Here is a 25,500-nt window from a genome sequence, read left to right as displayed (position 1 = left end):
CCCCTTCCTGGGATTAAAGGTGTGCCCCACCACGCCTGCCCTAAGACATTTTATTATTATTATTTATTTATTTGAGAGAGAGAGAGAGAGAGAGAGAGAGAGAGAGAGAGAGAGAGAGAGAGAGAAGCACAGGGAGATAGAGAAAACGGGCGTCCAGGGCCTCCAGCCACTGCAAACGAACTCCAGATGCATGCGTCCCCTTGTGCAACTGGCTAACGTGGGTCCTGGGGCATCAAACCGGGGTCCTGTGGCTTCGCAGGCAAATGCCTTAGCCATTAAGCCGTTGCTCCAGCCCGAGAGAAGCATTTTCAAGAACCATTTCAACCTAGCTGGAAATGACGGGCATGGTGCCCACGAATCTGTGTGACAGCTGGGTTCGGCCTCTGGGCACCTCCGGGAGGGGGGGCGGGGGCTGAAGTGACAGGAGGAGGGGGAAGGGTCGCCCCTCCCCCATCCTCCACCCCCCCACTCCCTCCCCCCTCCCCCCACTCCCCCCGCCCCGCCGCGGCCAGGGCCTCCAGGACGCCGTGTCCAGGCAACGGCGGGAGGAAGACAGCGGCTGGAGGACTCGGCCTGGGCACCTGGGCATCTGGGCGAGCGAGAAGGGGCACGGCTCAGGCGGGGGCTATGGACGGTGGCGACGCGAGGGACAAGGAGGAGGAGGAGGAGGAGGAGGAGGAGGAGATCACCGCGGCCACGCTGCGGGTCAAGCCCCGGCCGCTGCCCATCTCCGCCATGTCCACTCTGGGCTACGCCCCGTCCGATCGCCCCGAACCCAAGGAGCTCAGCTACTACAACCGCCAGCGCCGGGTGAGGGGGCGCTCGGCGGTGACGGGGGGTCTCGGTGGTGAGGAGGGGTCTCAGCGAGGAGGAGGGGTCTCGGCGGTGTGAGGGCTCTCAGTGGTGGGCGGGGTCTTGTTGGTGGGAGGGGTCACAGTGGCGGGCGGGGACTCAGCGGTGGGCGCGACCTGAGCTGCAGGAGGGGGAGGTCTCAGCGGCGGGAGGGGCGATGGGAGAGGTCTCTGCGGCGGGCGGGGTCTCGGTGGTGAGGAGGGTTCTTGGTGGTGTGGAGGGGTCTCATCAGTGGGAGGGGTCACAGCTGTGAGGAGGGGTCTCAGCTGTGAGGAGGGGTCTCAGCGATAAGGAGAGCTCTCAGCAGTGGGCGGGGTCTCGGTGGTGAGGAGGGGTCTCGGTGGTGAGGAGGGGTCTCTCCGCGGTGGGCGGGGCCCAGGACGCGCCTCCAGGGCGGCATCTGGAGGCGGGTGGGGTCCTCGCAGGGTCCTCACGGCCGGGAGCCCACAGGCCAGTGTGACCGCGGCGGGTGGACGAGGAGCGGCGTGCGCGGGGCTCGCGGTGCGCGGGGGGCTGCGCTGCAGGGGTCCCGGGATCCGCTCCCGCCGCGATCCGCGCCTTGCTCGGGCGGGTGGGCTGTGCCGTGCTGAGCGACTGCGCTCCTGGGCTCAGACCGGGCGAGCGGAGGGGCTGGAAATACAGCTGCCATGCTCATCAGACAGAGAGAAGGAGAGAGAGAAAGAAAGAAAAACAAAGAGAAAGAGAGAAAGAAAAAGAAAGGAAGAGAGAGAGAGAGAAAGAGACAGAAGGAGAGAGAGAGAAAGAAAAAGAAAGGAAGGGAGAGAAAGAAAGAAATAAAAAGAGAGAAAGAAAGAAAAAGAGAGAAAGAAAAAAGAGAGAGAGAGAGAAAGATATAGAAAAAAAGGAAAGAAAGAAAACACAAAAGCCAGGAGGGGAAGGAGGAGGAGGAAGGAGGGAGAGAGAGCAGAGGGGAACCTGGATTGGGGTGGAGGGTAGATTCTGGCTGGCACCTTGGAGCGGAGCGCCTGAGACCGCCGCTTTGCAGCTGCCCCAGAAGCCGATGAAACAAACACCGAAACGAAAAACACAACAACACAAACCGTCCTGCGGACGCCCGTTCCCTCGTGTCAGCGCTGCTCGTGCATCCGCTGCGAGCCTCTGCTTGGCACTGTCCTCGCTGGAGAGGGACCTTGAGGAGGGCTCGGTCCCCCGCACGCTTGAGTTGCCCAAAGAGGGGTGTGTGGATTAACCGGGTGTCCCCGGAGGAGGAAGGCCAGCCATTCATGCATATGTATAAGGCATCCCTACCAAAGCACGCGGGGGGAGGCAGAGGTGGGAGGATCGCCGTGAGTTCGAGGCCACCCTGGATCGGGCACACCGCCGCATTTAGCGCACATCAAGTGGGGGCCACCGCTGGACCCTTGAGCTCCGGGTAGGGGGAGTGGTCTGGGGACGGTGTGCAGAGAGGAAAGAGGAGGGCAGCGGAGGTGGGGCATGCTGCGAGCCTGCCCAGGCGGGAGGCTGGGACCTCCCTTGGCAGGGCTCTGCAGGACCCATTCCTTGCTCTAGCTGCCCTGGCACCGCGCGGCGCAGAGCCCTCTGTGCTGGTGCCTTCCCCCGCCTGCTCCGGGAGCGCCGCCTGCTCTGAGCAACTCGGAGGGACGCAAAGGGACATTTGCTGTCCGATTTCCTTTGCAGCCCGCTTTGCTGACTCCCTTAGCGGTGACTGTAGGGCTTTGAAACAGGAGTGGCTTAGAGTGAGGGTCCTAACCTCATTGCTACCGTGGGTCTCATTTTCTCTCCTGTGAACTTACATTCACAACGGTTTGGCCACTTGTGTGTGGTCCTGCTATCATTTTAGGACTTGTGAGGCTGAGGCAGGAGGAGTGTGTGAGCCCGAGGCTAGCCTGGGCTAAACAGTGAGACTGTCCCCAAAAGCTAACTATCTAAATAAACTCCTCCTTATAACTACTTTGACTTATACTAAATCCCACATTTTGAATAGGCAATGTTAGCTGGGCATGGTAGTACATGCCTTTAATCCCAGCCCTCGGGAGGCAGAGGTAGGAGGATCGCCGTGAGTTCGAGGCCACGCTGAGACTGCATAGTGAATTCCAAGTCAGCCTCAGCTAGAGCGAGACCCTTCCTCAAAAACATGCGATGTGTATATAATAACCAGTTTATTTATGATTCATGCACATTATTGTACAATATAAATATGTAGCCAAAATAAGTCTCCTGTTTTTTAAAAAATATTTTATTAATTTATTTGAGAGACAGAGAGAGAGGCAGAGATAGAGAAAGAGAAAGAGAGAGAATGGGTACACCAGGGCCTCCAGCCACTGCAAACAAACCCTAGATGCATGCCACCTTGTGCATCTGGCTTACATATAAACAGGGACCCTTTGGCTTTGCAGGCAACTGCCTTAACTAGTAATTCATCTCTCCAGCCCCAGAGTCTCCTGTTTTATTGTGAAAATATAACATTTGTTTGCCTTTTTGATATAATTTATGTTTTGGCTTTTTCTCCCCTAGGCTGTTTGAGCATGGTTCCTATGCTACCATCTTTACTGGAAGTCTCTTTTTTGATATAATGTGATGAAAATACTGAGAACATATTTGGAGGGGTTCTTTAAATATTACCTTGATACTATGAAGAACTATGAATTTTTGTAAAGTACAAGAGGGGCTAGAGAGATGTCTCAGTGGTTAAGGCACTTGCCGGCAAAGCCTTAGACCCAGGTTCGATTCCCCAGTACCCACATTAAGCCAGATGCACAAGGTGGCCCATGTGTCTGGAGTTGTTTGCAGTGGCTGGAGGCCATGGCACGCCCTCTCTCTCTCCCTCTCTGTATCTCTCTGCTTGCCAATAAATACATAGAAAATATATTTTTTAAAGTACCAGAGGTAGAAGGCGGGCTGCAGGGTTGTACAGGAGCTTGCAAACACAGGAGCTCTCACACATTATCACCAGCCTCAGCCACGTGGGCAGAGTGGAGAGACACCCCAGCTCTCAGGGTCCACTCAGAGATGAGTCTGAGAGGACCAGTTTATTATTTTGTTCTTATTTGAGAGAGACAGACAGACAGACAGATACCAGAGCCAATTACCACTGCAAATGAACTCCAGACACATGTATCACTTTGTGTTGCAGGCAGGTTCATATTACTGGTAGAAATCACCCAACCAAGAGCAGCTTGAGGGGAAAAGAGGTTTATTTTGGCTTATAGGCTCAACGGGAAGTTCCACGATGGCAGGGGAAAACGATGGCATGAGCATGGGGTGGACACCAGCCCTGGCCAACATCAGGTGGACAACAAGAACAGGAGAGTGTGCCAAACACTGGCAAGGAGACACTGGCTATAACACCCATAAGCCCGCCCCCAACAATACACTGCCCCCAGGAGGCATTAATTCCCAAATCTCCATCAGATGGCAACCTAGCATTCAGAACACCTAAGTTTATGGGGGACACCTGAATCAAACCACCACATTCTGCCCCAGGCCCCATAAACTGATAAGCATACATGATGTAAAATGCAATGCATTCATCCAAGTTTAAAAGTCTCCATAAGCCAGGCGTGGTGGTGCGCGCCTTTGATCCCAGCACTCGGGTGGCAGAGGTAGGAGGATCACCGTGAGTTTGAAGCCACCCTGAGATGACACAGTGAATTCCAGGTCAGCCTGGGCTAAAGTGAGACCCTACCTCGGCAAAAAAAAAAAAAAAAGTCCCTGTAGATTTTATCAATTCCAATGATATTCATACTTCCCATAGTCCAAGATCCTTTTTTTATTTTATTTTTTTATTTGTCAAGGTAGGGTCTCACTGTGGCCCAGGCTGACCTGGAATTCACTATGTAGTCTCAGGGTGGCCTTGAACTCACGGTGATCCTCCTACCTCTGCCTCCCGAGTGCTGGGATTAAAGGCATGTGCCACCATGCCCGGCTCCAAGATCTTTTAACTGAGCCATAATAACAAAATAATGACCTCAGAAAACCCATAATGGCACAGAATAAACATTCACACTGCAAAAGATGGCACTGGGCATAGCAAAGAAATACTCAAGCAATACATGACTTAAACAGGGCAAACATCAAACTCTGTAGCTCCACGTCCAACAGCTCTATCCAGTGACAAGTAAGTTCAACAATTCTAACCAGCAACAAATCTCTGGAGTTTTAATTTCCCCCCTCCAGCTAGGTGACTCACAGTTCTGGAAACCTTCCTCGGGGCCAGCAGCTATCCTCAGCGGCCATCTCGCGGTCCCAGCATCTCCCCTGGGTCTCCACTGAAGCCAGGCCACCAGGCTTTGCAAGCACTTTTAACTACTGAGCTATCATCGAGTTTATCATGTTGATTTACTTGTCTGATGAACAGGGTCGCCTTCCTGGCCGCAGCTAAGCTCAGGGGCAGAGGGGCACTCTAGGTGTGGTGTGCAGCAGCCCTGTCACCTGGAAGGGGCTCAGGAGTGGGTCTGGAAGTGTGCTCCCCGAACGTACAGGCTCTGCACAAATGTGGCCCACTCACTGCTCTTCCCTTTGAATATCAATTCTTTATTAACCATAACAAAGTAGACAGTGTATAGTTGGACAATGTCCTGATTACTATGGAGTTATTTGCCTGGCTTCTGGTGAGCCGCTAACCCAAATACTAAAAAGACTGTGTCTACATATGAGGAACTGTTAGGTAACCAGTTAGGTATTAGCAGAAGTCGAGAGGACATTAGGACCGGACTTCTCCCTCATAACAGCTTGTAAAACTAAGGGCTGGAACTGCATGGCTCTGATTTCTGGTCAGAAGAATGAGCCCTGAGTCACACTTCTGGATCTGACAGAAGACATGACATTCTGAACCCCCCAGGAGGTCATCAATTGATAACTACTCTGGGAACCCTACGCCTTACAAGATTATGCATAACATGGGACTTCCTCATCAAGTTCAAGATCATAGCATTACCCTTCCCACAAGGGTCAAAACGAACAGGCCTGTCAACCGCTTGGACAGCAACAAAGGCTCCCAAAGACTAGGAGGATGTGGGAGTCCAAGGAAAGAGATCCTAGTGACAATTAACTGGGGTAAAGAAAGTATATGCAGGACAAAAATCTACATTATAAAATTGTGTTCACTCATTCATGCCAGTGGGCCTTCAATCACCAACATCTCTAATCATGTAAGTACAATTCCATGAAGTTAGCTACCCATGAGTCATAACCATTAGTGCACAGATTTCAATGTTATGTAAAGGAATGGCTCATTAGAGGAACTTTTAAATATCCATTTTAAATCTTGGATTTGTTTAGCTTCCATGTCCAGGTAGGGAGTTCTTGGTGATGATAAAATCTTGTGTTTACGGAAATTTGCTAATAAGTGATTGCATTTATGTGACTATAGATATGGATTCTCATGAGGCTGCTTTTAAACTATCAAACCTCAACCACCCAACTACAGACTCATCTATTTAACTTGAAAGGTTATAGCTTCAAGAACAATTTCAGCTTAGCCTGGAGACATTTCTTAGATTGCTCAGACTAATGGGATCTCATGAATGTGGACTTACCCTCACTGCTGTCTGAGGCTGTCATTACTCATTCACAAGCAAGACCTCAGACAAAACCTCTTGTTTTTCCAGCAGTGTCTCTTTTCTGTACTAGTTTTTGCTTGTTTGTTTTTTGAGGTAAAGTCTCACTCTAGTCGAAGCTGACCTGGAACTCTGTAGCTCCAGGGTGGCTTCCGATCCTCCTACGTCTGCTTCTGAGTGCTGTGGTTAAAGGCGTGCACCACCACACCAACCCCTGTCATCTTTTTCTCCCTCCCTTTCTCTCTTTCTTTCTTTTTTTGGTTTTTCAAGGTAGGGTCTCATTCTAGCCCAGGCTGACCTGGAATTCACTATGTAGTCTCAAGGTAACCTAAAACTCAGGGCAATCCTCCTACCTCTGCCTCCCGAGTGCTGAGATTAAAGGTGTGCGACACCATTCCCGGCCATCTTTTTTTTTTTTAATTGATTTTGAGAATTAAGAAATGCCTTGGGGCTAGAGGGATGGGTTAGTGGTTAAGATGCTTACCTGCAAAGCCAAAGAATTTCAGTTCGATTCACCAGGGCCCTCATAAACCAGATGCGTAAGGTGGCACATGTGTCTGGAGTTTGTTTGCAGTGTGGCTGGTGGCCCTGGCTCACCTATTCTCTTTCTCAAATAAATAAATAAATTTTTAAAAATATTTTTTAAAAAGCAATGCCTGCATTAACTCTGAGCACTAGTGTTTCTTCAGAGCCCTGTTGTCCGGCGGTACATGCTCTCCTTCTCACCTGCGGCTCGTCTGCCCAACCCTTTCTGCACACAGGTCTCGGCAGCCGCCCTTGGTGTGAATCAGGTGTCCCTCATAAACGCACGTGTCCTGAATGCTTGCTGCCCAGCTGGCGGCAGTTTGGGAGGCGGAGTCTTGCTGGAGCAGGCGTGTTGCTGGGGTGCACCTTGAAGTTTCTTAGCCCTAGCTTGCCAGTGCCGAGTGAGCTCACCCTCTTGCAGATGGTGATGCCCAGCCTCTGCTCATGCCATCTTCCTTGCCATCATGGAGCTTCCCCTTGGGAGAGTAAGCCAAAATAAATATTTGTCTTGCATAGGCTGCTTTTGGTCAGGGCATCTCATCCCAGAAAAAATATATGTATATTTCTATTTATTTGAGAGTGAGAGACAGAGAAAGAAAGTGTGAGTGAGTATGGGAATGCCAGGTCCACCCGCTGCTGCAAACTCCATATTCAACACCACTTTGTGCATCTGGCTTTATGTGGGCATGAGGGAATTAAGTAAACCTGGGCCATTAGGCTTTGAAAGCAAGCGCCTTTAACTACGGAACCATCTCTCCAGCCCTAGCATAAAGCTTTATTAGAACGTAGCCTCACACCTATTCATTTCTTAACATCTGTGGCTGCTACATTATGCTGAATAGTTTTGGTTAGAGACTTAAGTAACTTGGAACACTTAGACACATTACTGTCCGGCATTTTACAGGAAAATGTAGGGACTGAATAAAAGACAAGTCAATGCAAAGTGGACTTGGGAGGAATCGTCTCTTTCCAGCATGATTTCAGTAAATTCCACAGATTCAACCACCGAAATCTTTAGTATCCTGTGAAAGAAAATGATGCCAGAAGAAAATGTAGACGTCTGCTCTGCCTCCAATCGCCAGCGGGTGGCGCTCTTGGGAAGGTTACCGCACCTTTAGGAGGGGAACCTTGCTGGAGGAAGTGGGTCTCTGCGGGAAGGCCTTGAGTTTCCAGCCCCACTCACCCCCACTCTCCTTTTCTTGATGGCTGAAGCGACAGCTGACCTCCCGCGGCTGTCACAATGCCTTCCCACTCACCAAAGTAACCTCTGGAACTGTAGGCCAGAATAAACCTTTTCCTTCCCTAGGCTGCCTCCTGTCAGATATTTGGTCACAGCAATGAGTCAAGACAGAGCCGCAGATGCCAGCGCGAAATCTTTCGTGTCATAAGAAAATGACACAAGACAAAGAGGAACATCTAAGTAGTCTTAGAGCAACCAGAATAGAAGACGTTTCCGCACCCTGCTGAGCAGCTGGTGCAGGTGGTACCAGTGCCCTCCTCAAGATTAGATCACATGAACTTTTTAAAATTAATTCTTTTTGTTTGTTGTTTTTATTTATTTATTTGAGAGTGACAGAGAGAGTAAGAGGCAGAGAGAGAGGGAGAATGGGCCCGCCAGGGCCTCCAGCCACTGCAAACGAACTCCAGACGCATGCACCCACTTGTGCATCTGGCTAACGTGGGTCCTGGGGAACGGAGCCTCGAACCAGGGTCCTTAGGCTTCACAGGCAAGCGTTTAATCGCTAAGCCATCTCTTCGGCCCATGAACTAGTTTTTATCCAGCTGCAAGATTCAAGTGAATTTTGCGGCCTTATTATTATTATTTTATTCTTTTTTTGAAGTTGAGTCTCACAGTAGCCCAGGCCTACCTGGAATTCACTCTGTAGTCTCAGGCTGCCTTGAGCTTAGGAGCTACCTTACAATGAGGCTCAGGGACCATGGACCGAATCCGTGGCAACCATGAGTCACAAGAAATCTTCCCTCCTCTAAGTTGATTTGAGTCAGGCAAATTGTCACAGCGGCAGAAAACTAAATGACACACTAGGTTAACATGGCCTAAGCTGCGAGCTGTCTTAGTCTGCCCCTCTATCTCCTTTGAGTTGGGGTCTCGTGTGCTCTCTGCTCTCACTCTCACTTGTTGACATCTAGGAAAGCCTCTCTGCTCATCTTGCCATCAGCATGCTTGGATCACAAAAGCCCTGCACAGCCTCTGGGTTTTAATGTAGGATCTGGGAATTAAACTAGGGCCGTCATGATTCAGTGACCAGTGCTTTATCCACTGAGCAATCTACCCAGCGCTCGGACTCCCTTTTTTTTTTTTTTTTAAATGAAGGTAAGGCTCTTTTACATAAGGGCTGCCCTGTCATGATGTGAGAATTTCCAAGGGGGTTCACTCCTGACGCAATACTCATGGGGTTCAGGATCTCGACCTATGAATTTGGAGATGGGGAACAGACATTGGGATCATAGCCGCGGAGTAGCGATAGCGGGCCTGTGTGCAGCAGAGTTCTCAGAAAAGCTGATTCGGACTTCCGCCTCGCCGTGAGGTGGCTCCTCATGGCAGACGCCTTTGGAGAAGGTCTGTTTGCCTCGTGGTGCTTGGGAAACAAAAGGGGAGAGAGTGAAGGGCCATGGTTCCTTTCAAGGAAACACTACACAAGTCACACATCCTTTTTTAAAAGTGTATTTTTTAGTTTACTTATTGATTAGAGAGAGAGAAAGAGGTAGAAATGGATAATGGGCACACCAGGGCCTCCAGCCACCGCACACGAGCTCCAACCCATGCAACCCTTGGGTGCATCTGGCTTACATGGGTCCAGGGGGAATCGAACTGTGGACCTCAAGCTTCACAGGCAAATGACTTAACTGCTAAACCATTTCCCCAGCACAGTACATACTTTTTGTTGTTGTTGTTTATTTTTTATTTATTTGAGAGCGATAGAGAGAAAGAGGAAGATAGAGAGTGAGAGAGAATGGGCATGCCAAGGCCTCCAGCCAGTGCAAACGAACTCCAGATGCGTGCGCCCCCTTGTGCATCTGGCTAACGTGGGTCCTGGGGAACTGAGCCTCAACCTGGGATCCTTAGGCTTCACAGGCAAGTGCTTTACCGCGAAGTCATCTCTCCAGCCCCACGTCGCCGTTTTTCCCTGGCATCACGGAGCTTCCCTCTCAAGGCTGTAAGCAAAAATAAATCTCTTTTTCTCTGCAAACTGCTCTTGGTTGGGTGATTTCTACAGGAAATGCAAACTGACTGCAACACATGCTCAGCACCACCCCTACACGTGACTGTCTGTGTCCTGCACCGACCCTACACGTGACTGTCATGTGCTCGGCACCAACCCTACAAGTGACTGTCACATGCTGTGGTGGTTTGATTCAGGTGTCCTCCACTAACTTAGGTGGTCTGAATGCTAGCTTCCCAGCTGATGGGGATTTGGGAATTAATGTCTCCTTGAAGGAGTGTAATGTTGGGGGTGGGCTTACGGGTGTTATAGCCAGTCAGTTTCCCCTTGCCAGTGTTTGACAAATTCCCCTGTTGCTATTGTTCACCTGATGTTAGGAGGGGGTAATGTCCACCATCGGCCCATGTGGCCATTTTTAAAAATGTGTTTTGTACATTTTTATTTATTTGAGACTGACAGAGAGATAGAAAGAGGCAGATCGGGAGAGAGAATGGGCTCATCAGGGCCTCCAGCCACTGCAAATGAACTCCAGACGCGTGTGCCCCCTTGTGCATCTGGCTAACATGGGTCCTGGGGAATTGGGACTCAAACTGGGATGCTTAGGCTCTACAGGAAAGTGCTTTGCAGCGTGCGAGGAAGTGCAAGGAAGTGCGAGGAAGTGCGAGACCATGCGAGGGAGTGCAACAGCGTGCAAGGGAGTGCGTGCAAGGGCGTGCGAAGAAGTGCGAGGGTGTGCGAGGAAGTGTGAGGAAGTGAAAGGAAATGGAAGAGCGTGCGAGGGTGTGCGAGGAAGTGCGAGGGTGTGCGAGGAAGTGCGAGGAAGTGTAAGAGAGTGCGAGGGTGTGCGAGGAAGTGCGAGGGTGTGCGAGGAAGTGCAAGGAAGTGGAAGAGCGTGCGAGGGCGTGCGAGGAAGTGCGAGGGTGTGCAAGGAAGTGCGAGGAAGTGTAAGAGAGTGCGAGGGTGTGCGAGGAAGTGCGAAGACGTGCAAGGAAGTGGAAGAGCGTGCGAGGGTGTGTGAGGAAGTGCGAGGGTGTGCGAGGAAGTGCAAGGAAGTGGAAGAGCGTGCGAGGGCGTGCGAGGAAGTGCGAGGGTGTGCAAGGAAGTGCGAGGAAGTGTAAGAGAGTGCGAGGGTGTGCGAGGAAGTGCGAGGAAGTGTAAGAGCGTGCGAGGGTGTGCGAGGAAGTGCGAGGAACTGCGAGGAAGTGCAAGAGCGTGCGAGGGCGTGCGAGGGTGTGCGAGGAAGTGCGAGGAAGTGCAAGAGCGTGCGAGGGCGTGCGAGGAAGTGCAAGAGCGTGCGAGGGAGTGCGAGGAAGTGCAAGGGCATGCGTGGGCGTGCGTGGGTGTGGGAGGAAGTGCGAGGGTGTGGGAGGAAGTGCGAGGAAGTGCAAGAGCGTGCGAGGGTGTGCGAGGAAGTGCGAGGAAGTGTAAGAGCGTGCGAGGGTGTGCGAGGAAGTGAGAGGAAGTGTAAGAGCGTGCGAGGGTGTGCGAGGAAGTGCGAGGGTGTGCGAGGAAGTGCAAGGAAGTGGAAGAGCGTGCGAGGGCGTGCGAGGAAGTGCGAGGGTGTGCAAGGAAGTGCGAGGAAGTGCAAGAGCGTGCGAGGGCGTGCGAGGAAGTGCAAGAGTGTGCAAGGAAGTGCGAGGAAGTGCAAGAGCGTGCGAGGAAGTGCAAGAGTGCGCAAGGAAGTGCGAGGAAGTGCAAGAGCGTGCGAGGGCGTGCGAGGGTGTGGGAGGAAGTGCGAGGGTGTGCGAGGAAGTGCGAGGAAGTGCAAGAGCGTGCGAGGGCGTGCGAGGAAGTGCGAGGAAGTGTAAGAGCGTGCGAGGGTGTGCGAGGAAGTGCGAGGGTGTGCGAGGAAGTGCGAAGACGTGCAAGGAAGTGGAAGAGCGTGCGAGGGTGTGTGAGGAAGTGCGAGGAAGTGCGAGGAAGTGGAAGAGCGTGCGAGGGTGTGCGAGGAAGTGCGAGGGTGTGCGAGGAAGTGCAAGGAAGTGGAAGAGCGTGCGAGGGCGTGCGAGGAAGTGCGAGGGTGTGCAAGGAAGTGCGAGGAAGTGCAAGAGCGTGCGAGGGCGTGCGAGGAAGTGCGAGGAAGTGCGAGGAAGTGCAAGAGCGTGCGAGGGTGTGCGAGGAAGTGCGAGGAAGTGTAAGAGCGTGCGAGGAAGTGCGAGGAAGTGCAAGAGCGTGCGAGGGTGTGCGAGGAAGTGCGAGGAAGCGTAAAGCGTGCGAGGGCGTGCGAGGAAGTGCGAGGGTGTGCAAGGAAGTGCGAGGAAGTGCAAGAGCGTGCGAGGGCGTGCGAGGAAGTGCAAGAGCGTGCGAGGGCGTGCGAGGAAGTGCGAGGAAGTGCAAGAGCGTGCGAGGGCGTGCGAGGAAGTGCGAGGAAGTGTAAGAGCGTGCGAGGGTGTGCGAGGAAGTGCGAGGGTGTGCGAGGAAGTGCGAAGACGTGCAAGGAAGTGGAAGAGCGTGCGAGGGTGTGTGAGGAAGTGCGAGGAAGTGCGAGGAAGTGGAAGAGCGTGCGAGGGTGTGCGAGGAAGTGCGAGGGTGTGCGAGGAAGTGCAAGGAAGTGGAAGAGCGTGCGAGGGCGTGCGAGGAAGTGCGAGGGTGTGCAAGGAAGTGCGAGGAAGTGCAAGAGCGTGCGAGGGCGTGCGAGGAAGTGCGAAGACGTGCAAGGAAGTGGAAGAGCGTGCGAGGGTGTGTGAGGAAGTGCGAGGAAGTGTAAGAGCGTGCGAGGAAGTGCGAGGAAGTGCAAGAGCGTGCGAGGGTGTGCGAGGAAGTGCGAGGAAGTGTAAGAGCGTGCGAGGGTGTGCGAGGAAGTGCGAGGGTGTGCGAGGAAGTGCGAAGACGTGCAAGGAAGTGGAAGAGCGTGCGAGGGTGTGTGAGGAAGTGCGAGGAAGTGCGAGGAAGTGGAAGAGCGTGCGAGGGTGTGCGAGGAAGTGCGAGGGTGTGCGAGGAAGTGCAAGGAAGTGGAAGAGCGTGCGAGGGCGTGCGAGGAAGTGCGAGGGTGTGCAAGGAAGTGCGAGGAAGTGCAAGAGCGTGCGAGGGCGTGCGAGGAAGTGCGAAGACGTGCAAGGAAGTGGAAGAGCGTGCGAGGGTGTGTGAGGAAGTGCGAGGAAGTGCAAGAGCGTGCGAGGGTGTGCGAGGAAGTGCGAGGAAGTGCAAGAGCGTGCGAGGGCGTGCGAGGGCGTGCGAGGGTGTGGAAGTGCGAGGGTGTGCGAGGAAGTGCAAGGAAGTGGAAGAGCGTGCGAGGGCGTGCGAGGAAGTGCGAGGGTGTGCAAGGAAGTGCGAGGAAGTGCAAGAGCGTGCGAGGGCGTGCGAGGAAGTGCAAGAGTGTGCAAGGAAGTGCGAGGAAGTGCAAAAGCGTGCGAGGGCGTGCGAGGGTGTGGGAGGAAGTGCGAGGGTGTGCGAGGAAGTGCGAGGAAGTGCGAGGGTGTGCGAGGAAGTGCGAGGAAGTGTAAGAGCCTGCGAGGGCGTGCGAGGAAGTGCGAGGAAGTGTAAGAGAGTGCGAGGGTGTGCGAGGAAGTGCGAGGAAGTGCGAGGGCGTGCGAGGAAGTGCGAGGAAGTGCGAGGAAGTGCAAGAGCGTGCGAGGGCGTGCGAGGAAGTGCGAGGAAGTGTAAGAGCGTGCGAGGAAGTGCGAGGAAGTGCAAGAGCGTGCGAGGGTGTGCGAGGAAGTGCGAGGAAGCGTAAGAGCGTGCGAGGGCGTGCGAGGAAGTGCGAGGGTGTGCAAGGAAGTGCGAGGAAGTGCAAGAGCGTGCGAGGGCGTGCGAGGAAGTGCAAGAGCGTGCGAGGGCGTGCGAGGAAGTGCGAGGAAGTGCAAGAGCGTGCGAGGGCGTGCGAGGAAGTGCGAGGAAGTGTAAGAGCGTGCGAGGGTGTGCGAGGAAGTGCGAGGGTGTGCGAGGAAGTGCGAAGACGTGCAAGGAAGTGGAAGAGCGTGCGAGGGTGTGTGAGGAAGTGCGAGGAAGTGCGAGGAAGTGGAAGAGCGTGCGAGGGTGTGCGAGGAAGTGCGAGGGTGTGCGAGGAAGTGCAAGGAAGTGGAAGAGCGTGCGAGGGCGTGCGAGGAAGTGCGAGGGTGTGCAAGGAAGTGCGAGGAAGTGCAAGAGCGTGCGAGGGCGTGCGAGGAAGTGCGAAGACGTGCAAGGAAGTGGAAGAGCGTGCGAGGGTGTGTGAGGAAGTGCGAGGAAGTGTAAGAGCGTGCGAGGAAGTGCGAGGAAGTGCAAGAGCGTGCGAGGGTGTGCGAGGAAGTGCGAGGAAGTGTAAGAGCGTGCGAGGGTGTGCGAGGAAGTGCGAGGGTGTGCGAGGAAGTGCGAAGACGTGCAAGGAAGTGGAAGAGCGTGCGAGTGTGTGTGAGGAAGTGCGAGGAAGTGCGAGGAAGTGGAAGAGCGTGCGAGGGTGTGCGAGGAAGTGCGAGGGTGTGCGAGGAAGTGCAAGGAAGTGGAAGAGCGTGCGAGGGCGTGCGAGGAAGTGCGAGGGTGTGCAAGGAAGTGCGAGGAAGTGCAAGAGCGTGCGAGGGCGTGCGAGGAAGTGCGAAGACGTGCAAGGAAGTGGAAGAGCGTGCGAGGGTGTGTGAGGAAGTGCGAGGAAGTGCAAGAGCGTGCGAGGGTGTGCGAGGAAGTGCGAGGAAGTGCAAGAGCGTGCGAGGGCGTGCGAGGGCGTGCGAGGGTGTGGAAGTGCGAGGGTGTGCGAGGAAGTGCAAGGAAGTGGAAGAGCGTGCGAGGGCGTGCGAGGAAGTGCGAGGGTGTGCAAGGAAGTGCGAGGAAGTGCAAGAGCGTGCGAGGGCGTGCGAGGAAGTGCAAGAGTGTGCAAGGAAGTGCGAGGAAGTGCAAAAGCGTGCGAGGGCGTGCGAGGGTGTGGGAGGAAGTGCGAGGGTGTGCGAGGAAGTGCGAAGACGTGCAAGGAAGTGGAAGAGCGTGCGAGGGTGTGTGAGGAAGTGCGAGGAAGTGCGAGGAAGTGGAAGAGCGTGCGAGGGTGTGCGAGGAAGTGCGAGGGTGTGCGAGGAAGTGCGAGGAAGTGCAAGAGCGTGCGAGGGCGTGCGAGGAAGTGCGAAGACGTGCAAGGAAGTGGAAGAGCGTGCGAGGGTGTGTGAGGAAGTGCGAGGAAGTGCAAGAGCGTGCGAGGGTGTGCGAGGAAGTGCGAGGAAGTGCAAGAGCGTGCGAGGGCGTGCGAGGGCGTGCGAGGGTGTGGAAGTGCGAGGGTGTGCGAGGAAGTGCAAGGAAGTGGAAGAGCGTGCGAGGGCGTGCGAGGAAGTGCGAGGGTGTGCAAGGAAGTGCGAGGAAGTGCAAGAGCGTGCGAGGGCGTGCGAGGAAGTGCAAGAGTGTGCAAGGAAGTGCGAGGAAGTGCAAAAGCGTGCGAGGGCGTGCGAGGGTGTGGGAGGAAGTGCGAGGGTGTGCGAGGAAGTGCGAGGAAGTGCAAGAGCGTGCGAGGAAGTGCGAGGAAGTGTAAGAGCCTGCGAGGGTGTGCGAGGAAGTGCGAGGAAGTGTAAGAGAGTGCGAGGGTGTGCGAGGAAGTGCGAGGAAGTGCGAGGAAGTGCAAGAGCGTGCGAGGAAGTGCGAGGAAGTGCAAGAGCGTGCGAGGGCGTGCGAGGAAGTGCAAGAGTGTGCAAGGAAGTGCGAGGAAGTGCAAGAGCGTGCGAGGGTGTGCGAGGGTGTGGGAGGAAGTGCGAGGGTGTGCGAGGAAGTGCGAGGAAGTGCAAGAGCGTGCGAGGGCGTGCGAGGAAGTGCAAGAGCGTGCGAGGGCGTGCGAGGAAGTGCAAGAGTGTGCAAGGAAGTGCGAGGAAGTGCAAGAGCGTGCGAGGGTGTGCGAGGGTGTGGGAGGAAGTGCGAGGGTGTGCGAGGAAGTGCGAGGAAGTGCAAGAGCGTGCGAGGGCGTGCGAGGAAGTGCGAGGAAGTGTAAGAGCATGCGTGGGTGTGCGAGGAAGTGCGAGGGTGTGCGAGGAAGTGCTAGGAAGTGCAAGAGCATGCAAGGGTGTGCGTGGAAGTGCGAGGAAGTGCAAGAGCATGCGAGGGTGTGCGTGGAAGTGCGAGGAAGTGCAAGAGCGTGCGAGGATGTGCGAGGAAGTGCGAGGAAGTGTAAGAGCGTGCGAGGGCGTGCGAGGAAGTGCGAGGAAGTGCGAGGAAGTGCGAGGGCATGCGCCTCCACGCCCAGCAAATTGGTTTTTATTAATATCGTTTTGCCTCAAGCCATAAAAGGAAAGAACAGGGCTGGAGAGATGATTTAGCAGTTGAGGACCTTGCCTGAGAAACTTACGGACCCATGTTCAACTCTCTAGATCTCATGTAAGCCAGACGCACACAGGTGGAGCAAGTACAAGGTCACACATGCTCACCAGGTGGCACAAGCATCTGGAGTTTGATTGTAGTGGCTGAGGTCCAGGTGTGCCAATTATCTCTCTCTCCCTCTCTCTCTCTCTTACTGTCTCTGAAATAAACAATAAACAATAAAAATAAAAAAGAATGAAATAACAAAAGATTAGTAATGAAATACACGCTGTGGTTCAGGGTGGGTACTTTGCTTGTCAAGGCTGCCTGCTTGCTAATGATGTTTCTTTTTTTTTCTGTTCTTACTTTTCAATGATAGAAAAAGTCAATATTTTTCCTCTGTAAAGTTTTGAAAATATAATATGCACTTACACAAAACTATGTATGGTTCTGGTGACACGTAGAGAGATTTGCAAATGAATCCTGGAATTGGGAGGCGGATGTGCTGTTAGCTATTGCTTATTACTTTCATAGAATTTTAGAATGGCTCATTAAAATGGAGAAAACAGAGACCTTTTCTTGTAAAACTGTGTATTTCATTGGGTTTCTTTGGCATGGGGGGACATTGGGGGAACAGTGGTTGCATTCTCATTCTCTTCTCGCTCACCTCCCGGTCTTTCTCCCAGCTGAACTCGGCACCTGCTCTCCAGATCCTCCTGGTTGGAAGTACTGGGCAGAAGGAGAGAAGCCCACAGAGCTTTCAGACAACCTGTTTTCGTACTGTGGGTGCTGAACCCTGCTTAGAACAGGCTGTTGACACGATGGGAGCATTGTGGGTTCGTGGAGGGCACCAGCACCTCCACTTCTCATCAGATTCTCCAAAGGTACTTCCTGGCCACAGGAGTCAAACGTCTCCGTTGCACACTGTGGCTGATCTCCTCCAAGCCCACACATGGCACACTGTCAGCCCGATCAGCAGGGCTTCCAGAGACAATAGAAAACTTAGGTTATGACCAGCAACCAGCCCTGCTACCATCAAATCTCTTAAGTTATTAAGCATGTAGGTGTACCATGGTACTGTGGGCCCTCAAGTCACTGTTCTTGCCTTCCTGCAGGCCTCTTGTGGGCCAGGCCAGTAGCTCTGAGACGCAAAAGGAAGGTCTGTATCACGCTGCCTTTTCTTGCAGAAGGGTCAGCGTCGCCTGAGAAGGCGTTGCCACCACCATCCCTGTGTGCTTGGACGTCCTCTGTGATGCTGAAGGGCCCTCATTGCTTCTCCGCAGAAAGCTCTGCTTTTCCTCTGCAGGCTGGCAGCCCACAGCTTCCGCGCCAACAGATTTCTTGCACGATGTGTTCAGATATTGAAATTTCTTTTTATTTTTAAATTTGGTTTGATTTCATAAGCTAATGCCTCATTTTACAGAGTCAAAGTGATTGATGTTTTCTTTGTATCATTTTTTCTCACTGTTTTTAAGTGTAGGAGGTCCCTTATGGGTTTTCCTTCTTGTTTATTTTCCTAGTTCATCCAGAATTTACTCTTGTCTATAATATGATGTGAAGACACAATGAACCACCACTAAATGTGGACAATTTATCAATTCTCCATTGATTCTGGTTTGTTCTTTTTTGTTGTTGTTGTTCATTTTTATTTATTTATTATTTATTCATATTTATTTATTTATTTTCATATATATATATATATATATATGTATATATATATATATATATATATATATGAGAAAATATATATGTTTTTCGAGGTAGGGTCTCACTCTAGTCCAGACTGACCTGGAATTCACTATGTGGCCTTGAACTCATGGCGATCCTCCTACCTCTGCCTCCTGAGTGCTGGGATTAAAGGTGTGCGCCACCATGCCCGGCTTAAAAAATATTTTATTTGTTTATTTATTTGAGAGAGAGGAAGAAGCAGAGAGAATGTGAGAATGGGTGCGCCAGGGCCTCCACCCACTGCAAACAAACTCCAAACGCATGTGCTACCTTGTGTCTCTGGCCTATGTGGATTTTGGAGAATCAAACCTGGGTCCTTAGGCTTCACAGGCAAATTCCTTAACTGCTAAGCCCTTCCCTAGCCCAATGCCTGACACTTTTGCATGTGTACTAGGGATCAAACTCAGGTCCTCATACTTGAGAAACAAGCATCTTACTGACTAAGCTATCCCCCCAGAACACCCCCAGTAGATTTGTAAACAGTCATTTTTTAAAAAAATACTTTATTTTTGTTTTTTCATAGTAGGTTCTTCCTCTAGTCCAAGCTGACCTGGAATTCACTCTGTAGTCTCAGGTTGGCCTGAACTCATGGTGATCCACCTCCCTCGTGCTGGGATTAAAGGCCTGTACCACCATGTCTAGCTAAACAATATGTATATGTTTATATTGTGTATATATGTATGTTCACATATATTCATACGCTTGAATTGCCAAGTGTTACAGCTCCCACATATGATTAAAGAAAATATATTTAAGGTTGGAGAGAGGGTTCAGAAGTTAACAGCACTTCCGATGTACACAGGAGGACCTGAAGCTGACGGCTAGAGATGCAGCTCCAGAATGCATTGACAGTTAGGCGTGGTCACGCGCCTCTGTTTGTTTTTTGGTTTTTCGAGGTAGGGTCTCACTCTAGCCCAGGCTGACCTGGAATTCACTATGGAGTCTCAGAGTGGCTTCGAACTCACAGCGATCCTCCTACCTCTGCCTCCGGAGTGCTGGGATTAAAGGCGTGCGCCACCCCGCCCAGCTGGTCATGTGCCTCTGTAACTCCAGGCCTGTAGGGAAGCTGAGACTGGAGAATTTCTAGAGCTCATGGGGAAAAAAAGGCAAGCCCTGGTAAGAGACTGTGGCACAAATAAGAATGGGCAGAAGGGCTGTAGAGATGGCTCAGCGGTTAAGACATTTGCTCACAAGCCTAACAACCTGAGTTTGATTCCCCAGTATCCACCTAAAGCCAGCTTCACAAGGTGGCACATGCATCTGGAGTTCGTCTGCAGAGACTAGAGGCCCTGGCGCACCAATTCTCTGTCTTACTCTGTCAGGCATGGTAGCACAAGCCTTTAATCCCAGCACTTTGGAGGCAGAGATAGGAGGATCGCCATGAGTTGAAGGCCAGCCCGAGACGACGTAGTGAATTCCAGGTCAGCTTGGGCTAGAGTGAGACCCTACCTCAAAAAAACAACAACATAAAAAGAATGGGCAGAAGAGCAATGGAGCGGAATGCCGCAGACAAGTGCCCACTGCCACAGGTGCGCTCCTGGGGTGCCACATGGGCACGTACGTGTGCATGCACCACACACTCACATGCACGCACACACTTGCAAAAAATAGGATATTTTGTCATTCAAGAAAGGAACTGGAAAGTATGCAATTTAACCATTGGCTAGCAGGGTAATAGAAACCTTCTGGTTGGTTATGTTGTCATAACATTCAGTATTGCTAATTTTTCAAAGCAGCCTAAGCTTTTTAGAGACAACTTGAATATAAAAAGATAGAAGTGGAGCTGGAGAGATGGCTTAGCGGTTAAGCGCTTGCCTGTGAAGCCTAAGGACCCCGGTTCGAGGCTCGGTTCCCCAGGACCCACGTTAGCCAGATGCACAAGGGGGTGCACGCATCTGGAGTTCGTTTGCAGTGGCTGGAGACCCTGGCACACCCATTCTCTGTCTCTCTCTCTCTCTGCCTCTTTCTCTCTCTGTCTGTCACTCTCAAATCAATAAATAAAATAATCAAAAAAAGATAGAAGTGAAGGCATTGCTTTATCAGAGATGGAGTTATCCTGTGGTCTGGGTACTTATGTGCTCCTGTACACGCATTTTAAAACTAGGGCTCGGGTGGGGAGATGGCTTAGTGGTTATGACATTTGCCTGCAAAGCCAAAGGACCCAGGTTCGATTCCCCAGGACCCACGTAAGCCAGATGCATAAGGGGCACATGCGTCTGGAGTTCATTTGCAGTGGTTGGAGGCCCTTGTGTGGCCATTCGCTCTCTCTCTCTTTCTACCTCTCTCTCCCTCTTTGTTGCTCACAAATTATTTATATATATGTATATATATATTTATATATTTATATATATTATATATATTTAACGCTAGGGCTCCTACATAGTGGTATTAGAAGGTGGGCCATTGAGAAGTGGTTAGGTCTTGAGTCCTCATCAATGTGGCCTGAAAGAACTGTGTGTCCCTTCTCTCATGTGAAGGCACAATTTGACATTTCCACCTATGAAGCAGAAGGCAGCTCTCCTCAACCCTGCCTCCGCCCACAGCTTGGCTGTGCACTTCCTCCACAGGGAAGTACATTGCTCTCGTGGGTGGACCACCCAGCCTATAGTGTATTTGGATGGCAACTGACGGACTAAGCCAGGGCATTATTCATAGTCTGTGCCAGAGCTCTTGAGGTGGGTCGGCTGTTATGCAAGCCTGAGGAGTCGCTTCTCAAGGAGGGACACCAGAGCTGCTGGCTTCTCTGGCTCCGGGTCACACCCGGGTCTTCTCCATATCGTGCTACCTCCCAGCACTTCCTCGCATGGCTGAAAACCACAGTCCAGTCTCTACTGGCGCGTGCTGGCTTCCATGCTGAGCCAGCACCACGGCTCCTTACCCTTCACACATACCCATGGCTTTCTCTCTTGCTTCATCTCCAGCAAGGGGTTATTTCCCTCTATGACTGTGTGTTTAAGAGGAGACTAGACTATGACCAGAAATTACACCGCGATGACAGAGAGCATGCCAAAGGCCTTGGACTCCGCATTAACGAAGAGGTAAGACCAAGCTGGTGACAGCATCAAAATATGTATGTGTTCGCCCCTGTGTACCCCACGCATGCGTGTGCATGTAAAATATCCACGCATGCGCCCCTGTGTATCCCACGCATGCGTGTGCATGTAAAATATCCATGCATGCGCCCCTGTGTATCCACACATGCGTGTGCATGTAAAATATCCACACATGCGCCCCCTGTGTATCCACGCATGCGTGTGCATGTAAAATATCCACACATGCGCCCCTGTGTATCCACGCATGCGTGTGCATGTAAAATATCCACACATGCGCCCCATGTGTATCCACACATGCGTGTGTATGTAAAATATCCACACACGCACCCCTGTGTATCCCCCACATGCGTGTGCATGTGAAATATCCACACATGCGCCCCCTGTGTATCCACACATGCGTGTGCATGTAAAATATCCACACATGCACCCCTGTGTATCCCCCGCATGTGTGTGTATGTAAAAATATCCACACACGCACCCCTGTGTACCCCACGCATGCGTGTGCATGTAAAATATCCACACATGTGCCCCTGTGTATCCACACATGCGTGTGTATGTAAAAATATCCACACATGCACCCCTGTGTATCCACGCATGCGTGTGCATGTAAAAACATCCATGCACATGCCCCTGTGTATCCCCGTACCCATTTGAGTATATGTATATAAAGATAGGCAGTGTGCATCCCTGTGTATTCCCATAGACACCTATGCATGTGTATACAGAAACATGCATGTATGCATCCCTGTGTATCCTATACACACACAGAAAATGCACAGTGCATCCCTGTGCACCTTGTTACACATATGTACATGTTATATATATGCATGCATGCATCATAAATATGGTGTTCATGCATATATACACACATGTGTGCATGTGTACATACATGTTTGCATGTGGGAATATGTGTGCCCATATGCATGTGTGCTTGTATACTTATATGTACATACATGCATATATACATACATCTGCATGTTCAGACACACTTTGCATATTCATGCATGTGTGTATCATGCATGTACATATGTGTGCATGCATCACCATGTATGTGAACATATTCATATACATGCATGCATACATTTATGCACTTATGTATGGTTGCATGCATTTGTATGCGTGGTCATGTGTAGACACATGCCCGCTCTGTGTAGCTCATATGGGAGTGCAGGCAGGTATGTGTGCTCACATGTGTTTAGTATGTGTATAGATGTGCCTTGTATGTGTTTAGATGCACCTGTGTGTATGCTCATGTAAGCATCACATGTGTGTGCAAACCCCTAGTTAACGTTGCGTCCAGCTGCTCTGTGCAACTTGATTCCTCAGCCTTCTTTTACTCTGCAAGAAGCTACAATCACGTCACCACTGTTGTTCCCGCTAGTTTACAATGACATTGTTGCACTCACTTTTATGGTTGATTCTATAGAATTTAACAATTTAAGGGAACAAAACTAGGATGTCTTTAAAGCAGATAAAACACCTCTCTGCTAACGCCACCAGGCCCCGCCATCACAGCCTTCCTAGGGACCCCAACCTTCCCCGTATGGAGTTGCACAAGCGTCTGTCACTCCCACACGCAGGACAGCTCCCCGTTTATCTGCACTGTTTCTGAAAAGGCAGTGATCATATCGGCGCCTGCGTGGGTGCCGGGCAGAAGCAGCTCATCTGTCGGGCTGAGGGGTCATCAGAGTGCTGTTTCTCTCCCGAGCCCTGGGCGGCCCGTCTTCATCCAGCTCAGACCCTTTTGTTGCCATTTCTTACCTGACGTGATCTTCACAAAGCTTGATCTGAGGATAGCAGGATTTTTATTTATTTATAATTATATATTTATTTATGAGAGAAAAAGGCAGAGAGAGAGAGAGAGCTGGGGGGTAGAGAGACAGACAATATGGGTGCACCAGGGGTATCTAGCCACTGCAAACAAACTCTAGACGCATGTGCCACCTTGTGCATCTGGCTGACATGAGTATTGGGGAATTGAACCTGGGTCCTTAGGATTCGCAGGCAAGTGCCTTAACTGCTAAGCCATGTCCCCAGCCCTGACGGCAGGAGTTTCAAAGGTCAGGCGATGAAAAAGTAGAGACTATTACACGATTCTTTACATGGAAATTATAAAGGCTTCTGGCGGGATTTCAATTGAACCACTTGATTTTTTTTTTTTTTTTTTTTTTTTTTGCCTGTGGCTGTCATTAAGAATGCCAGAGCCAGGGATTTGGCTGAGTGGCAGGATGCCCACTGAGCATGCTTGAGGCCATTGGCTCCAGCCCCAGCACTGAAAAGGATGCCAGCATACCTTACCTCTCAATACTCTTTATTTGCAAAGAAAAGAAAGTGATCAAGTTACACAGACTTTGAATTTTTTTTCTGTCATTTTTTTTCATGTCAGCAATGCATTCCTGTTGGCAGTGATGTCACTATTTTCCATGGACAAGAAGGTGGCTTATTTTTATGACTGCCTCCCTTCTACTATGGAGCATGAAGGGGCTAAGACGCAAACTCCTGTCCTTCCTTTTAGAGCTGACCTTCAGGGAGAGAGAGGAGGGGAGGGAGAGGGAAAGAGAGAGGACAGAAAAAAATCAACCTAATTCTAGGTAGCGATGGGTGACAGGTACAGAAGAAAACCCCTTACAAGACAGCGAAAAATAGAAAGGTTTTTTTTTTGTTGTTGTTGTTTCTTTTGTTTTCCCAGGGAGAGGAGAGCTCAGCACAGATGTTTGGTGGTAGCTGGAGATTTAGGTCTGAAGCTCCCTTGGCAGAAGCGCGGTGGGTCAGGGAGCAGAGACAATAGGGCACAGGGGACTGGAAGTGGAGAGAGCTCCTCTGGGTGCTGGGGAAGAAAGGCTGACAGAGGTGTGTGTATTCCCAGAGCCCGGGCAGAGAGATGGCCGAGAAGGAATAAAGACTGCGGTAGGGCGTGACTCGCTTCTCCTCTGAGCCTTGAGGACATGAGAAGGTTCCGAGCGGCTGGGGCCAGCCACACTTGGAGAAGCCCCTCCCTTTCAGTAGAAGCAGCTTGGGTGGAGCAGGGTGCAGGTCCAGGGTGCCCCCCTGGGTGGGACCCAGGCTGATGGAGACTTGGCTGGACTGATGCATGCTGAGGATTCTTAGAGGGGACTTTTCATCTTCCCCAGGAAAAGGAAAGGCCTGTCGGAGTGCTGGCATCCTCTGCCTATGGAAAACGCATCCATCAGCCCGTGGAGCCCTTGAACCGAGGCTGTGGCCGTGTGAACCACGTGCAGGCTGACTTCTACAGGAAGAATGACATCCCCAGCATCAAGGAGCCTGGCTTTGGGCACATTGCTCCAGCCTGAGGTGGCCCCGGGGCCCAGGCCCGTTCCAGAAAAGGAGGCTGCTGGGGGAGCGCGGGGCCCGGCCTGGCTTCCCTTCTCACCTCCTGCTGCAGCGACGCACCTTGACCTCGGGAGGGACCTGGCCCCGCGCCTTTGCCCGCGTTAAACATGCCCAGCGGAGGGATTTTCACCTGCACTTGTTTCCGATGCAATGATGCTGACCCACACATTGTATTCTCCCAAATAAAAGGAAAGCAACCTTGGCAGGCGGCTTGGCTTGATTTACTTGCAAAGGCTCTTAGAGAAGGCCACAACGGCAATGTGCAGGCCCCTCTATACACTCAAGAAAGTCTCTGCCCATAACACAAACAGCCCTTTGGATTTTCTTTCTCCAAATGGAGATATCAAATGGCCTTTTTGCGCAATCGAAGTCTAAACAGGGTTTGTTTTGCTAGATGTCCGAGCCAATGATAACTGAATTTTCACAGTGGAGAGCCAAAGTCCATATAAGATGGGGCGGTTCACTCTCACTCCTCAAGGCCTGGCATACGGGGCTGGACGTTGGTGCTTAACAGGCCCCTGGGAAATTGTGCCTGCTGTATCTTCCTGTGTGGTCTTAGGCCAAGTGGTTCCATCTATTTGAGCCTGTGTGGTTTCATCCAAAAGGGAGGATTTCCAAACCCAGACGAGTTTGTGGGGAACCATGTGCGATGTAAATACACAGCACCCAACCCCCAAGGGACTGTAGTGATGACTGTCTTTATAGTTTGTGGTGCAGAGGACGGAAGTCAGGGCTGTGTCCACTGTACCACCAAGCTGCACCACCAGCCTAGGACTGTCATTCTAGACACTTCCCACTTTAGGAAGCTGCTTCCAAAACTAAGCTGGAAATGTTTCTTTGCAAGCCGATTTGATACTCACTCAAGGATGAAGGTATCTGTTATATTTTTAAAAAATATATTTATTTGAGAGAAAGGGGAGAGAAAGAGAGAGAGAGAGAGAGAGAGAGAGAGAGAGAGAGAGGGAGGGAGGGAGAAAGAGAGAGGGAGAGAGAGAGAGAGGGAACAGGTGCACCAGTGCCTTCAGCCACTGCAAACCAACTCCAGACACACGCACCCCTTTGTGCATCTGTATCACGTGGGTCCTGGGG

General features: G+C 51.7%; 1 protein-coding gene across 1 annotated transcript; it reads left to right on the top strand.

The window, feature by feature from the left end:
- The first annotated feature begins 589 nt into the window (after window positions 1-589).
- LOC123456367 (uncharacterized protein C5orf49-like) lies at window positions 590-24,613 on the top strand. The gene is made up of 3 exons (XM_045139334.1): window positions 590-810; window positions 20,929-21,045; window positions 24,192-24,613. Exons 1-3 carry the CDS (start codon window positions 628-630, stop codon window positions 24,369-24,371), a joined length of 480 nt encoding a protein of 159 aa, XP_044995269.1. The 5' UTR covers window positions 590-627; the 3' UTR covers window positions 24,372-24,613.
- The last annotated feature ends 887 nt before the right edge of the window (window positions 24,614-25,500 follow it).

This window comes from Jaculus jaculus, chromosome 21 (assembly GCF_020740685.1).
Source record: "Jaculus jaculus isolate mJacJac1 chromosome 21, mJacJac1.mat.Y.cur, whole genome shotgun sequence".
Classification (NCBI taxonomy): domain Eukaryota; kingdom Metazoa; phylum Chordata; class Mammalia; order Rodentia; family Dipodidae; genus Jaculus; species Jaculus jaculus.
This window is presented reverse-complemented; position numbering and strand designations above follow the sequence as displayed.

Coding starts and splice junctions, on each gene's coding strand:
- LOC123456367 (XM_045139334.1), top strand. CDS start 628: ATGGACGGTGGCGACGCGAGGGACAAGGAGGAGGAGGAGGAGGAGGAG. Junction 811..20,928: donor ACTACAACCGCCAGCGCCGG/GTGAGGGGGCGC, acceptor CTTCATCTCCAG/CAAGGGGTTATTTCCCTCTA. Junction 21,046..24,191: donor GACTCCGCATTAACGAAGAG/GTAAGACCAAGC, acceptor CATCTTCCCCAG/GAAAAGGAAAGGCCTGTCGG.